At 44.7% G+C, this 14630-nt stretch overlaps 1 protein-coding gene and 1 long non-coding RNA gene across 5 annotated transcripts in view; one reads left to right on the top strand and one right to left on the bottom strand.

Moving 5' to 3' along the window:
* The window catches only part of scara3 (scavenger receptor class A, member 3), a 43703-nt gene that overhangs the window by 22179 nt on the left and 6894 nt on the right, over positions 1 to 14630 (top strand). For all 4 annotated transcript variants that reach the window (XR_011340645.1, XM_069887043.1, XM_069887044.1 and 1 more), the window contains exon 7: positions 6399 to 7427. Coding sequence is in view for 3 of the 4 variants with exons in the window: in XM_069887043.1 (XP_069743144.1) it covers positions 6399 to 7427 (1029 nt within the window). In the remaining variant the exon portion in view is untranslated. The remainder of the gene's footprint in view (positions 1 to 6398; positions 7428 to 14630) is intronic.
* LOC138736893 (uncharacterized) lies at positions 6352 to 11295 on the bottom strand. The gene is made up of 2 exons (XR_011340646.1): positions 11227 to 11295; positions 6352 to 6587 (listed from the first exon to the last, which is right to left on the bottom strand). It is a non-coding gene; the product is annotated as an uncharacterized lncRNA (long non-coding RNA).

Below are 14630 nucleotides of genomic sequence, written 5' to 3'. Positions count from 1 at the left end.
ATCGTAAACACATATTTTCCAATTTGTGACTTTTTTTTTACCCTGAGAGAAAGATATTAATAATGAGTTTTTTGTCTTGCATGTTGTGCAATGTATATATGCATCAAAATTTTGACTGCTTACTATCTTTGCCTCTCATTATTGCACAAACATAAACTTCTATCAAGATGAATCCACAATTTAATTTTTAACATAGCAGATACTTCACAGCATGCAAAGGCTGAATGAAAGCTTGTAGGACCAAGTGGGTGTTTTAGAATTAGCATTACGTTGGTTTGTGGTCATGCATGAGAGACTGTGCAAGGTGGAAAGTTGAAAGATGGATCCTGCAGTATCAAGTATCAGCTCCTTTGCTCTATTCGAGTGGAAGATTATAAAGATATTAATCTGATCACCTGCTTTATAGGCATGCCATTAAACTATCAACTAACAGCATCTTAAATAATAACGAGAGAACCACAAGAAATGCAAATGTTGGAATTCTGAGCAAACTGTTGAAGTGAAGCAGAATCCACAGAGATATGGACATTTCAGAAAAATTGCTCCGACCTGAAATGTTTACCATGACCATCTCTCTCCATGGGTAATACCTGACCTCCTGAGATCCTCCAGCTTTTCGTCATTTTCTTAAATAATAACTAACTCACTTTAAAAGTGCAATTGAGGACGATTGCATTCTCACAGGTTAGCAATCCCCATAACCTTCCAAGAACTGTCGTGAAATACAACCATAAACAATATACCAACACCATTTGAAGTAATTTGAGGTACTGGATCTCAGGAGAGAGAGTTTGTAGAATGCCTACAGGATGGCTTTTTGGAACAGCTTATCGATAAGCCCACCAGGGGATGGGTAGTTTTCGATTGGGTGATGTGCAATGAACCTGAGGTGATTAGGGAATTAAAGGTGAAGGACCCTTAGGAAGTAGTGATCTTAATATGATTGAGTTCAGTTTCAAATTTGAAAAGCAAGAGCTGATATCAGATGTGTCAATATTTCAGTGGAACCAAGGAAATTGCAGTGGTATGAAAAAGGAACTGGCCCAAGTTGACAGGAAAAGTAGGCCAGATGGAGGGGCAGCAGAGCATAATTGGATGATATTTCTGCAAGAAATAAAGAAAGTGCAGGATAGATATATACCAAGAAAAAAGAAAATTATGAATGGAAAAATGGCACAAATTGCTAACAAGAGAAGTTAAGGCTAAAATAAAAGCAAATGGGAAGCAAAAAACAGGAATGGGAAACTTGTAAAAACTTACAGAAAGAGACAAAGAAAGTCAGTAGGAAAGAAAGGCATAATTATGAAAGGAAATTGACAAATAACATACAAAAGGATACTAATTTTAAAAAAATATATAAAGAGTTAAAGAGAGATATGGGTAGATATAGAACAAATTGAAGAATGATGCTAGATAAATTATAATGGGTAACAAAGAGATGGCAGAGGAACTAAATGAGTTTTTGTGTTTGTCTTCACTGACAAACACTGATAGAGGTCTCGGGGAATAGAATTAAGTACAGTCAGGGTTACTAGAGATAGTGTTTAGTAAGATGAAGGGACTAAAAATAGTTAAGACTCCTGCACCAGATAAGGTGCACCCACAGGTACTGAAGGAGGTGGCTTTGGAGATTGTGGAGGCATTGAATTGATTTTCCAGAAATCAATAGTCTCTGGCATGATTCCCGAGGATTGGAAGGTCAGAAATGGATTTCTGTCATTTAAGAAAGGAGGAAGGCAAAAAAAAGGAAACTATAGGCCTATTAGTATAGCATCAGTAGCTGGAAAGTTACTGGAGTCGATCCTCAAGGACAAGGTTATGAAGTACCTCAAGGTGCATGACATGATAGGTCCTGTTTTTCCAACCTATTGGAATTTTTTGAGGTAATCTCAAGTTGGATGGACAAGGGAGAGGCTGTGGAAGTTGTGCATTTGGATTTTCAAAAGGCCTTTGATAAGGTGCCGCATAAGAGACTGATTAATAAGATGAGAGCCCATGGAATTATAGGAAAGATATTAGATTGGGAGGAGCATTGGCTGATAGGCAGAAAGCAAAGAGTGGGAATAAAGAGATCCTGTTCTTGTTGATTTCCGGTTTACTAGTTCCGCAGGGGTCAATATTGGGGCTGCCTCATTTTACAGGCAGATGATTATTTAGATGGGAAGAAAATTCAAAATTCATAAGTGCATAGGGACTTGGAGGGTCTTCATGCAGGATAACCTAAACTTAACCACCAAGTTGGATCGGCAGTAAAGAAAGCAAATGCTATGTTGGCATTCATTTCAAGAGGAATAGTGTATAAGAGTAAAGAGGTGTTGTTGAGGCTCGATGAGGCACTGGTGAGACCTCATTTGGAGAACTGTGTGCAGTTTTGGGCCCCTTATCTTAGAAGGGATGTAATGATGTTGGACAGAGTCCAGAGAAGATTTACCCGGATGATTTTTGGAATGCAAGGGCGAACATATGAGAAATATTTAGCAGCTTTTGGTTTGTATTTATTGGAGTATAGAAGAATGAGAGGGGATCTCACAGAAACATTTCAAATGCTGAAAGGATTGGACAGAGTAGATACGAAGTTTCACTTGGTAGGTGAATCTAGGACAAGAGGGCACAGTCTTAGAATTAGAAGGTACCCATTTAAAACAATAAAAATTTCTTCATCCAGATGGTCACTGTTGCGGAGAAGTGTTTTATAATGAAATAACTCGGCCGAGGCACCAGGGAGTTGCTTCAGAAGGAGTTTTTATTTACAAGATATCTTGGAGAACTGTCCCACCAAAATACTGGGGCTGCTCTGCCTGAGCATGGACTAGTCGGTTTAATTTATACAAAGGTACAAGCAATAGACATATGACACACTGAAGCTCTGAGAGCGTCCACCATATAAGGGAGAAAGCAATTGTCATTGGTTGATTCAAAGTCTGTGGCGGAATGCAGAGGGTCTACGGTCTTATTCAGCAGCACACACAGCTTAACGTACTGAGCGTCCTTGTAACGATTAATAGACTTAAAAGTGGCAGTGCACAGCTTACTTTTAACTCTTTGTCACCCACTAAAACTTTCTTTATTAATTTTTTCTTCCGCATTCGCAAACTTGTGGAATTTGTTGCCACATACAACTGTGGGGCCTGATCATCAGGGGAGTTTAAGGAGGACATTGATAGCATCCAATTAGTTCCAACATGACCTCTCTATTCCTGAACTCAATCCTCCTATTAATGAAGCCCAGCATACAATAAGCCTTCTTAACTATCAAGCTGTGTGGCAACCTTGAGGGATGTTTGGATTTTCACCCCAAGGTCCCATTGTTCCTCCACTGACCAATAACCTTGTACTCAGCCTTCTGGTTTGTTCTTCCAAAATGCATCACCTCACATGTATCCAGATTGAACTCCATCTGCCACTTTTCTGCCCAACTCTGCATCCTGTCTATATCCTCTTACAACCTTTGACAATCTTCATCTCCATCCGCAACTCCTCCAACTCTGCAAACTTACTGACCCATCCTTTTCCCTCTTCATCCAGGTCATTTATAAAGATCACAGAGATCAGGGGTCCCAGAAGAGATCCTTGTGGTGATCCTTGTGGCACTCCACTAGTCACCGATCTCCAGGTGGAATACTTACCTTCCACTATTACTCTCTGCTTTCTTCCTGCAAGCCAATTGTTTATCAAGGTTCCACTGATCCCATGCCTCATGACTTTCTGGATGAGTTTCTCATGGGGGACCTTGTCAAATGGATTGCTAAAATCCATGTAGACCACACCTACCACCCTACCTTCATCAATTTATTTTGTTAACTCCTCAAAATAAAACTCAATTAGGCTTGTGAATCATGACCTTCCCTTCACAAAACCATGCTGACTATCCCTGAGTAGCTCCTATCTTTACAAATCGTCTCCAATAGTTTGTACACCACTGATGTAAGACTCACCAGTCTATTATTCCTAGAATTCTCCCTATTACCTTTAATACAAAAGGACTACATTTGCCATTCTCCAATCGTCTGGCACTTCCCCTACAGACAAAGAGGATTCAAAGATCATAGCTACTGCCCCAGCTATCTCTTCCCTCACTTCCTACAGCAGCCTGGGATATATTGTGTCTGGCCTCTGAGACTTGTCAATCTTGATGTTTTTAAGAAGATCCAACACTTCCTCTTCCATAATTTTCACATTGTCCAGCACACAGGCTTATTCTATTTTGACCTCACTCTGATTAAGGTCCTTTTCTCTTGTGAATACTCCCCAACCTCCTCTGCCTCCAGGCTCATGTTGCCTCCCTTATCCTTCAGCGGCCCCACCTCCACCCTCATCATCCTTCTGTTCTTCACATATGCATAGGCCGCCTTGGGGGTTCTCCTTAATCCTATATGCCAAGGCCTTTTCATACCCACTTTGAGCTCTCCTAAGTCCTTTCTTGAGGTCCTTCCTGGCTACCATATATTTTTCATGAGCCCTTCCTGTTTCCTGCTTCTTGTAACTAACAAATGCTTCCTTCTTTCTCTCGACAAGTTGCCTTACCTGTTTTGTCAACTATGGTTCGCTTTTCCTACCATCATTTCCTTGTCACAAGGAGACAAACCTATCCTGAGCCCAGCACAAGTGGCCCCTAAATTCCCTCCACATTACTTCTGTGCTTTCATCCTTGAACATCTGTTTCCAATTTGATCTTGCTAGTTCCTATATCATCCCTTCATAATTAGCCCTTCTCTAGTTGAGCACTTTCCCATTTTGTCTGTTTTTATCCTTTTCCACAACTATGTTGAAGCTAAGGGATTTATGATCACTCTCACCAAAATGCTCCCCCACCGAGAGGTCCGCCAGCTGACCAGGTTCATTTCCCAGAACTAGATCCAGTATGGCCACTCCTCTTGTTGGCCAGTCCACACACTGTGCCAGGAATCCTTTTTGAACACACCTGACAAATTCAGTCCCGTCCCTCCCACTTGCAGTCAAAAGGTGCCAGTCAGTATTAGAGAAGTTGAAATCACCCATAACTACAACACTGTATTTCTTGCACCATTCCAAAATCTGCCTGCTTATCTGCTCCTCAGTATTCTGAGGGCTATTTGGGGCCTATAGACTATTCCTAGCACAGTGATAGCTCCCTTCCTATTTCTGACTTCCACCCATGCTGACTCTCCCTCTGCAGTGTCCTCCCTTTCAATAGCTGAGGAAGAAAATAATAATTTAAAAGTTATTTGGACATTAATATTGATAAGAAAGGTTTAGAGGGCCAAACACAAGCAAATCTGACTATTCCAGGAGACACCCCTTGGTCAATAAAGACGTTGGGCCAGAGGACCTGTTTCCGTGTTGTATACACCTAATCAGACCATCCAGCATCAAATTAGCTGATCTGGAGGACTCATTATTTCAGGTGCACATCCAAGTGCTGTTTCAAAATGATGAGGGTTTCTTCTTTTGCCACCTTTCAGTCATTGAGCTAGTCAGATTCCTCCCTCTGATTTAAAAAAAAAACAGCTTTTCATTTCCCCTGTAATCCCTGTCAATTTTGTCAAATTTTTGCCCTCAGGTTTTTGACCCCTAGTTTAGAAAGCACATAAGTGAACTCAGTTTTTAAAAAATGTGAAATTCTCCTCTTCATTGAAACTATTCTTCTCCTTTGAATGAAATGGAGTGGCTAAACCTCCAACAGGTCTAATCTGGCAAAGTTTCAATCAGCATGTTCCCAGCACAAGGACTGCTGAGTTTCAAGATGACACTTGGGATTAGTATGCAGGTTTCTAGGGTTCAACTGTTAAGATTTTAGTGCTTCCATATCCACAAATCCTCACCCTGGAGTTCCCAGTTTCCCAATGGTCTAAGGGGTGAAAAAAAGTATCCCACTGAATAGACAATGTTTCTTAGGAGGCCATAATCTGTCTCTGACCCTGAGAATATGGTGAGATTCACTTTCCTAAACAGCTGGGACTAAATTTGAATGAAACGAGTCAATTATTTAAGTCACTTCAAAGGGCAGATGAGAGTTCTCTGCATTATTTGGAGAAATGGCCCATCATGTGCCCATCAACTTTTTTCTTTAATTTGTTTTCCTTGAAAGATCATTTACAGCACCCAATTAACCTATGAGCATGTTTGTGAGATTTAGGAGTAGGGGTGGGAACACCCAGAGGAGATTCATCTGATCATATGTTGAATGTGCAGACTCCACACTGACAGCAGCTGAGGTTGGAATCCAATTCTGGAGGGTATGAGGCAGCACCGCTAACCACTGATCCACTGCACAATCCAAGTTATTTTACCATAAATATTCTTTGATATGTTCATCATTGATTTCATCTGCCCAGTGAATTAGAAGCATTTGATAAAGCAGTAGGTCATAAATTTGTAAAAAAGTATAATTTATTTTGAAATCACCTCCTTGTTCCTAGATCAAAAATCCATCGTCCATAATTGTTCTTCATGCCATCAAGAAATTTTTGACTTGCAGAAAGAGTTTGAACACATGCAGCAATTAGTTCAGGTCCAAGAACCATTGTTGGAAGAGACTGTTCAAAATTATCTAACTCTCTCGTCTGACAACAATCGATTCATCAAAGAGGTTACAGATTATTCAGCATCTATTGAACAGATCAACCAAACAATGAAACTGTTTTCAATTAAAGTAAACGGATTGCAAACACTTGTAAAGGAACTCAACGAGTTTATGAGAAGATTGTCCCAGGATCAGTACAAAATAAGGATTGGAGTACAACATATTAACTTCACCACAAACCAAAATTTTTTGTGGCTTGAAGATATTCAAAGGAAAACTAATGAGGAAACTTTAATATTGCAGAAGGTAGTGACAGACTGGCAGAACTCTACAAAAGTGTATGGAGTGTTAAGGGCTGCAGTAAGCAAGATGAATGACATGGTGAAAAGTGTTCAGAGTACACTGGCCACTACACTCCAAACCATCTCACAGAATTCTGAGTTCATGCATGACTTAAGCTTGCAGTTGCTATCTGTATACGAGCAGTTTGAAAATATATCTAGCTACCTTGACGACCATGAAGAAAATATTCAGGACATTCTTTACCATGCAAAATATTATGAAAACAGGACATCTGAAAGGTTTGAAACCATTATGGGTCGGATGGGTTCGCATGAAACAGAAATTAACACCATACTGGCCAACATCAATGCAACAAACAATCACGTGCACAGTATGATCAAATACATTAGCGACGTGAGAGCATCTTGTTCAAGTGGGCTTGGAGCCCATTCAGAAGAACTTTACCACCTCAATATCTCTGTGGCCATTATTCAGGGCACCACTGATATGTTAAGGCAACGCTATAAACTCTTAAGTGCAACACTGAATAAAGAAATAAACAAACTTGGTGTTGTTATGGAAGAAATGAAAATTGTTGATACACAGCATGAAGAAACAATTAAAAACTTCACACTTTTGAGAGGTGGGTAATTTTTACATTGTTTGAGATTAGGAAATATACAGTGTATTTACATTTGTTCTGCATGGTTGCTCTGGATTCCTCCACAGTCCAAAGGCCAGTGGGTGAGGTGGCAAATTGCCCCGTGTGGGTGTGTGTGGCAGAGAAATCTGGAAACAGTTGTTGAGAATGTGGGAAGAGTAAAAGCTGAGATTAATATAGGATTAGTGTAAATGGGCAACTACAGAATCATAGATCCAGCATGGAAATAGGACTCTTGTCCCAGCAACGCCATGCCAATCAGCAGTCCACCCATTTACACTAATCTAAACATTGATATTTGGCATGAACCTGTTGAGCTGTAGGTCTGATTTCCATGCTCTACCTCCATTTAGCTCTATTGCTTTCTCACCTCTTTCCTTTTTAATCATTTCATTGTTTGCATTCCTACACTATCTCTACTCAGGTGCTAAGTTCTGGAATTCCTTTTGAAACTTTTTTTTGTCTCTTTCTCATTTCAGTTGTGCTCACACTCCCTGTCTCCCATTTCCTCATCACATTTGTGCTCCCCTTTTATTGGCCTCTGTTCTCTGTCTCTTTTCCCATCCAGTAAAACATTATTTTGCCAAAGGTTCCACGCAAATGCTTGTTGCTGGTATTTGGTTCCTTTGGTGTGGCTTGGAGGTTAAAGGTAGGGCTGGGTTTGTTTATACCAGAGATGCTCTGGCACTGTGTATCTATGTTTTTCTTAGTCATTAGTCATCATTTCTATTGCAGCTGTCAGTTCCAGCAGAGAAAAAGTACCTTCATCAACCACCCACTTACACTGACACTACATTAACCTCATGCTCTGCCAGACTGAGACCACCCACAAATTGGAGAAACAACTCCTCATATTCTGTCCTGACACCCTCCAACCAATTGGCATTAACAGCAATTTCTTCAGTTCCTGTTAGCCACTCCCCCTTCCCCAACTCTCCCTGACCCCATCCTTATTTCTCTTTTCCTCTAGCTCTGTCCATGTCCCTTTCCCTTTTCCTCTCTCCTTTCCTCCATGTTCAATTATTATCTCTTGTCTGTGGGCCTGGCTCCTCCCCCGCTCTTTCTTCTCTTCTCCCTCATCCTTTTTATTTGGGCACCTTCCTGCTTTTAAAAAGATACCTTGAAGAAGGGCTCAAGCCTGAAATGTTGGCATATATATGTTTACCTCCTATGGATGCTATGAGACCTGCCGAGTTCCTCCAACATTTCTGTGTTTTTGCTACAATCGCAGCATCTGCAGACTTTTATGTTTCACTTCATTAACCTCATCTTTTATTCACACCATATTTCAATCAAAATCACCTCATTCTACTACTCAAACACACCAGAGACATTCTAAAGCGGCTACGTTCTCAGCCAATCACCACTATCCGATACCACAATATATACATATACACATTGGTCCAATTTTGTCCTACACCTTAAAGACGTGGGTTAATAGGTTATTAAGCCGCTTTAGAATGTCTCTGGTGTGTTTGAGTAGTAGAATGAGGTCATTTTGAAACACAGAAGTCTTCAGATGCTGCTATCACATTGGCGATAGAATCCGTACTATCACATTTCCATTCTGTCAACTACCTATAGGGTCTTTTAGATTTCCATCATCTTCCCTCTCACACTTCTAAACTCAAGCTCCATAGGGTCACAATGAAAATATGGTAACTCTGTATATACAGCACCTGTACTCAGGCTTAAACTTGGGTCTCATGTACTGCAAGGAAGTGGCTCAACCAGTCTCGTGCACTGCAAGGAAGTGGCTCAACCAGTCTCGTGTATTGCAAGGAAGTGGCTCAACCAGTCTCGTGTATTGCAAGGAAGTGGCTCAACCAGTCTCGTGTACTGCAAGGAAGTGGCTCAACCAGTCTCGTGCACTGCAAGGAAGTGGCTCAACCAGTCTCGTGTATTGCAAGGAAGTGGCTCAACCAGTCTCGTGCACTGCAAGGAAGTGGCTCAACCAGTCTCGTGTACTGCAAGGAAGTGACTCTACCAGCTACGCCACTGTGCAACACATTGATCTTTCATGGAGTCGTGGAACAAGATATTCACCCCAAATCATCCATGCTGACCAAGTTGGCATTCTGAACTAGTCCCATTTGTATGTGAATAGTTTCAACCAACAGAAAAGCACCCTCACACCTAATTTAAACATGAGATGCCCTTCAAAGTATTATAGGATAGTTTCACTTGTTTTATTCACATGATAATGCTGAAAGAAATGTTATTTTCCTAAATAATTTTTCTACATGGCTAATAAGAAAAGACTACGCAGGCTAGGCTTGTATCAGCTTGAGTTTAGAAGTGTGAGAGGGAAGATGATGGAAATCTAAAAGACCCTATAGGTAGCTGACAGAATGGAAATGTGATAGTACGGATTCTATCATCAATGTGTATATGTATATATTGTGGTATCGGATGGTGGTGATTGGCTGAGAACGTAGCCATGCCTACTGGCAGGTCTTAAAGGGTTGCTCCTAGCCAGACCCAGATCATTGTGGACTGGTCGACCTACATGTGATACGCTCCAGTCTTCTAGTTAATAAAAGCCTTGGTTTGGATAAACAAGCCTTTGATTCTTTCGACGTGCACGACAATTTTATTAACTAGAAAATTTTCAAGGGATGGAGCGTATGCTGCAACCAGAACACCTCAACATCAACCCGCAGCGGGCTACAGCTTTGAACAACTTTAAGCACTGGGTGAGGTGTTTCGAAGCTTACCTACAACTCTCTGACCCTGCCTTGGTGGAGGACTGCCATCGACTACTAGTATTGATGTCTATGGTGTCCCCGAGAGTCTATGAGGGTATTCAGGATGCAGCCACTTACACTGTAGCCATGAAAGTGTTGAAAGGACTCTACGAGTGACCGATAAACAGGGTCTACGCCTAATACAAACTAGTGACCAGAAGGCACTGTGTTCTGTAGAGCTTATAGCCAAGCACTAAGGGCACTGGGCAGAGCCTGTGCCTGCTCAGACAGAACTACTGCTGAGACCACCGGCGATCTCATTTGGAATGCTTACATGGCCAGGGTCCGATCGAATGAGGTGTGGCAGCACCTGCTAGAGCACGGGGGAGAAAACCTAGAGGACGTGATACAGATCGCAGAGACAATGGAGGATGCGGTCTTAAGTATGAACGCTTACTGTCAGGGCTGGACTCCACGTTATGAAGTGAGTAGGATGCCCTCCCTCAACCTTACTACTCCACGGCCCACTGATGGCCTGTCGGCTGCCGCTACACTGCCTGATGCGACCCTGAAGTGATACTTCTGCAGGAGGGATAAGGACAGCAGGTCCCAGTGTCCAGCAAGGAAAGCCAGGTGCCAGAAGTGCCTTAAAAATCGGCAGTTTGCTGTAGTCTGTCCTTCCAAAATGACCACTGTCAAACACAGCACCTTGTGTGAGGCCCAACCATCATCCTCCCATTTAAACATCTCTTCTTCAGAGCTCTCGTCCAATTAAAGTGAGGGCTCCACTGCGCGACAGCGGCTGACACCACGACGCAGGCGCCAAGCGTGGAAGGTACAGCCCACCCTCTCCGCGATGACATTTGCCTGCTTGGACCTCCCACACAGAGCAACAACTGCCCAGGCCCAAGCCCCGACTTCAACGACCACTGCCACCACCATCGCCGCTACCGACGCTGCTGACCAGGGTCACACCGCTGCCAACCAGGGACCCATCGACGCTACCGACGGTTACCCACTGCCGCTACTGCCAACAACTGCCCACCTGACCGCCCCACCACCGCCGACTGCAAGCAGCGACCCCCAGCACTTACTGTTAGCTGGCCGACACCCCCAGCAGGCTGCAGGCAGCAGCCCCAGCTCCTCAATGCTGACAGCTCCAGCCCGACTGCTTCTGTGACATCATCATGCTCACATAGTGCACTTCAGGCCCAACGCTGCGTGATGTCATCACATAAGACTCCACTGTTCCCAGCACGGGTCTCTGCATCAGTGATCCTGGACCAGGACTGCCCGCATCCCCTTACAAAAGCAATGGAACTGATTAAAGTGCATGGACACCATACCAATTGCTTATTTGACTCGGGGTCAACCGAGAGTTTTATCCGTCCAGACTTGGCCCACCAATGTGGACTGGTCATTCTCCCCACTGCCCAGAGGATTTCATTGACGACCAGATCACACTCGACTGGGGTAAAGGGGTAGTGGGTGGTGACCCTGAAAATCCAGGGCATCACATTTACAGTCCTCCCCAAATGTGCGCTCCCGTATTGCTGGGACTGGATTTTCAGTGCCAGTTCCGAACTGTTACCCTGCACTATGTGGGGCCCCACGCCCCACTCTCTCTCTGTAACCACTCCACCTCAGAGGCCTCCTGCCAGCGACAGCCCACACCACCAGCCCCGGTGCCCTACTTGTAGCCTCTCCACCCTCCGGGTCACTCCTCCAGCACTCTTTGCAAACCTCACCCCTGGCTGGAAACCAGTGGCCACCAAAAGCCGGCAGTATAGTTACGAATACAGGAAATTCATCACAAGTGAGCTGCGCAGACTGCTGGAGGAGGGCATTATCAAACCCACCTCAAGTCCCTGAAGGGCCCAGGTGGTGGTGATTAAAAACAGGGAGAAGCCGCGGATGGTGGTTGACTACAGCCAGACAGTCAACCACTTCACGCTTCTGGATGCATACTCCCTCCCACGGATCACGGATGTGGTGAATCAGATCACCCAATACCATGTATACTCTACCCTTGACTTGTACTCCCGATCCGCTGAGAAGACCAACTTTTCACGGCCTTTGAAGCGAATGGATGGCTGTTCCTCAGGGTACCCTTTGGGGTCACAAATGGTGTTGCAGTTTTCCAGCGGGAAATGGACAGGATGGTAGACCAGAACGGGCTAACAGCTACTTTCTCATATCTGGACAATGTCACTATCTGCGGCCATGACACGCAGGACCATGATGCCAACCTCAAGAAATTTTTTCAGACTGCAATTCGGCTGAAATTAACCTAAAATTTCGATAAGTGTGTCTTCCGGACCACTCGGCTCGCAATTCTAGGTTGTGTGGTGGAGAACGGGGTGATAATGCCAGACCCTGACCGCATGTGTCCCCTCATGGACTTGCCCTCCCCCACACCCAAAAGGCACGCAGACACTGCCTGGGTTTCTTTTTGTACTTTGCCCAATGGGTTCCACACTATGCCAACAAGGCACGGCCACTTATCAAGACCACTTCCTTCCCCCTGTCAATCTAAGCCAAAGCAGCCTTCGACCGCATCAAATTGGACATCACCTCTGCAACGCTGCACGCCATCGACGAGTCCATTCCATTCCAAGTAGAGAGCGATGCATCCAATTTTGCACTGGCGGCCACTTTGAACCAGGCCAGCCTGCCGGTAGCCTTCTTCTCCAGGGCCCTGAGAGCCGACACTCCTCTGTTGAGGAGGCAGCCCAGGCCATAGTCGAAGCAGTACGTCATTGGAGACACTACTTTTCTGGCAGGCTATTTACACTGCTGACCGACTAATGCGTGGTTTCGTTCATGTTCAGCAATAACCACCGAGGTAAGATCAAGAACGACAAGATCACTAGGTGGAGAATCGAGCTCTCCACCTTTAATTATGACATACTGTATCGGCCAAGTAAACTTAACGACCCGCCAGATGCACTCTCCAGGGGGACTTGAGCCAACATACAACTGGACAGGCTGCAGAGACTCCACGAGGAGCTCTGTCATCCAGAGGTCACTAGGTTCGCACACTTTGTTAAGGCTCACAACCTGCCCTACACGGCCAAGGAGATTCGCTCCATGACCCGAGCCTGCCCAGTGTGCGCTGAGTGCAAGCCCCACTTCTTCCATCCGGAGAACACCCATGTCATCAAAGCCACCGACTCTGAACGTCTAAGCGTAGACTTCAAGGGGCCCCTACCGTTGACCAACCGTAACACCTACATTCTTACGGTGATCAACGAGTATTCTCGCTTCCCGTTCATGCTCAGACATGACCGCCTCCTCAGCCCTGCACAGCATCTTCAGGTACCCCAATTACATCAACAGTGACGGGGGGTCCTCGTTTATGAGCCGAGCTGCGGCAGTACCTTCAGGAGCAAGGTATTGCTTCAAGCAGGACCACCAGTTATAACCCACGCGGTAATGGGCAGGTGGAAAGAGAGAATGCAACCGTCTGGAAAGCGGTTACGTTTGCCCTCCAGTCCAAAGGCCTCCCCACCGCTCGCTGGCAGGACGCACTCACTAGCACCCTACACTCCATCCGCTCCCTCCTATGCACGACAACCAATGCCACCCCCCATGAAAGGATGTTCTCTTTCCCAAGGAAATCCAAATCGGGAATAACCACGCCGGAGTGGCTCACAGTTCCCAGGCCTGTCCTCCTGCGACGCCACGTCTTGTACTCAAAGAATGACCCTTTGGGTGACCGAGTGATGCTGCTCCATGCGAACCTGCATTATGCATACATTGAGTACCCGGACAGGCGGGAGGACATAGTCTCGGTAAGGGACGTAGCCCAAGCCGGATCGGACCCAGCAGTGCGCCCAACCCAACCTCCTCCAACTCCTTCTCCCGTAGGTTACGTGCTCGAACAGAGGGATCAGCACCACCCCACCAACTCATGCCAGCCTGTCGACAACACGAAGCGGTGGCCGCACCTAAAGAGCCTGCCAGTGACATGACTCCAGCGTCCCAATCCCAGCACCACAGCAGTGACGCCGGACGATGAGACTCCCCGACCTTTACAGCCCCTAACCTCCCACCAGTTTCCCCCCCTTTTCTTTTTTACACCCCTCCATTCACCATTCACCCCGGTGTCAGTTCTCAAGGGGTGAATGTGATATTACGTATTCTATCACCAATGTGTATATGTATATATTGTGGTATAGGATGGTGGTGATTGGCTGAGAGTATAGCCACGCCTACTGGCAGGTCTGGCTCCTAGCCAGACCCAGATCATTGTGGACTGGTCGACCTACATGTGATTCACTCCAGTCTTCTAGTTAATAAAACTCTTGGTTTGGATCGACGTGCTGTACAGGAAACAGATGATATTCCCCTTTGTAGAAAAATCTAGAGCTAATACTCACTGTTTAAATACAAGGTGTTCCACATTTAAGACATAGAAGAGATTAAATTTATTTGCTCCAGGAACACTGACTCTCAAAACACTTAAACGATCGGTGGTAGTAGTAGAGCCTTTGAG

The sequence above is a fragment of the Narcine bancroftii genome, chromosome 6 (genome assembly GCF_036971445.1).
Source record: "Narcine bancroftii isolate sNarBan1 chromosome 6, sNarBan1.hap1, whole genome shotgun sequence".
Taxonomy (NCBI): domain Eukaryota; kingdom Metazoa; phylum Chordata; class Chondrichthyes; order Torpediniformes; family Narcinidae; genus Narcine; species Narcine bancroftii.
The sequence above is the reverse complement of the archived record's forward strand: the minus strand, read 5'-3'. Positions and strand labels throughout refer to the sequence as shown.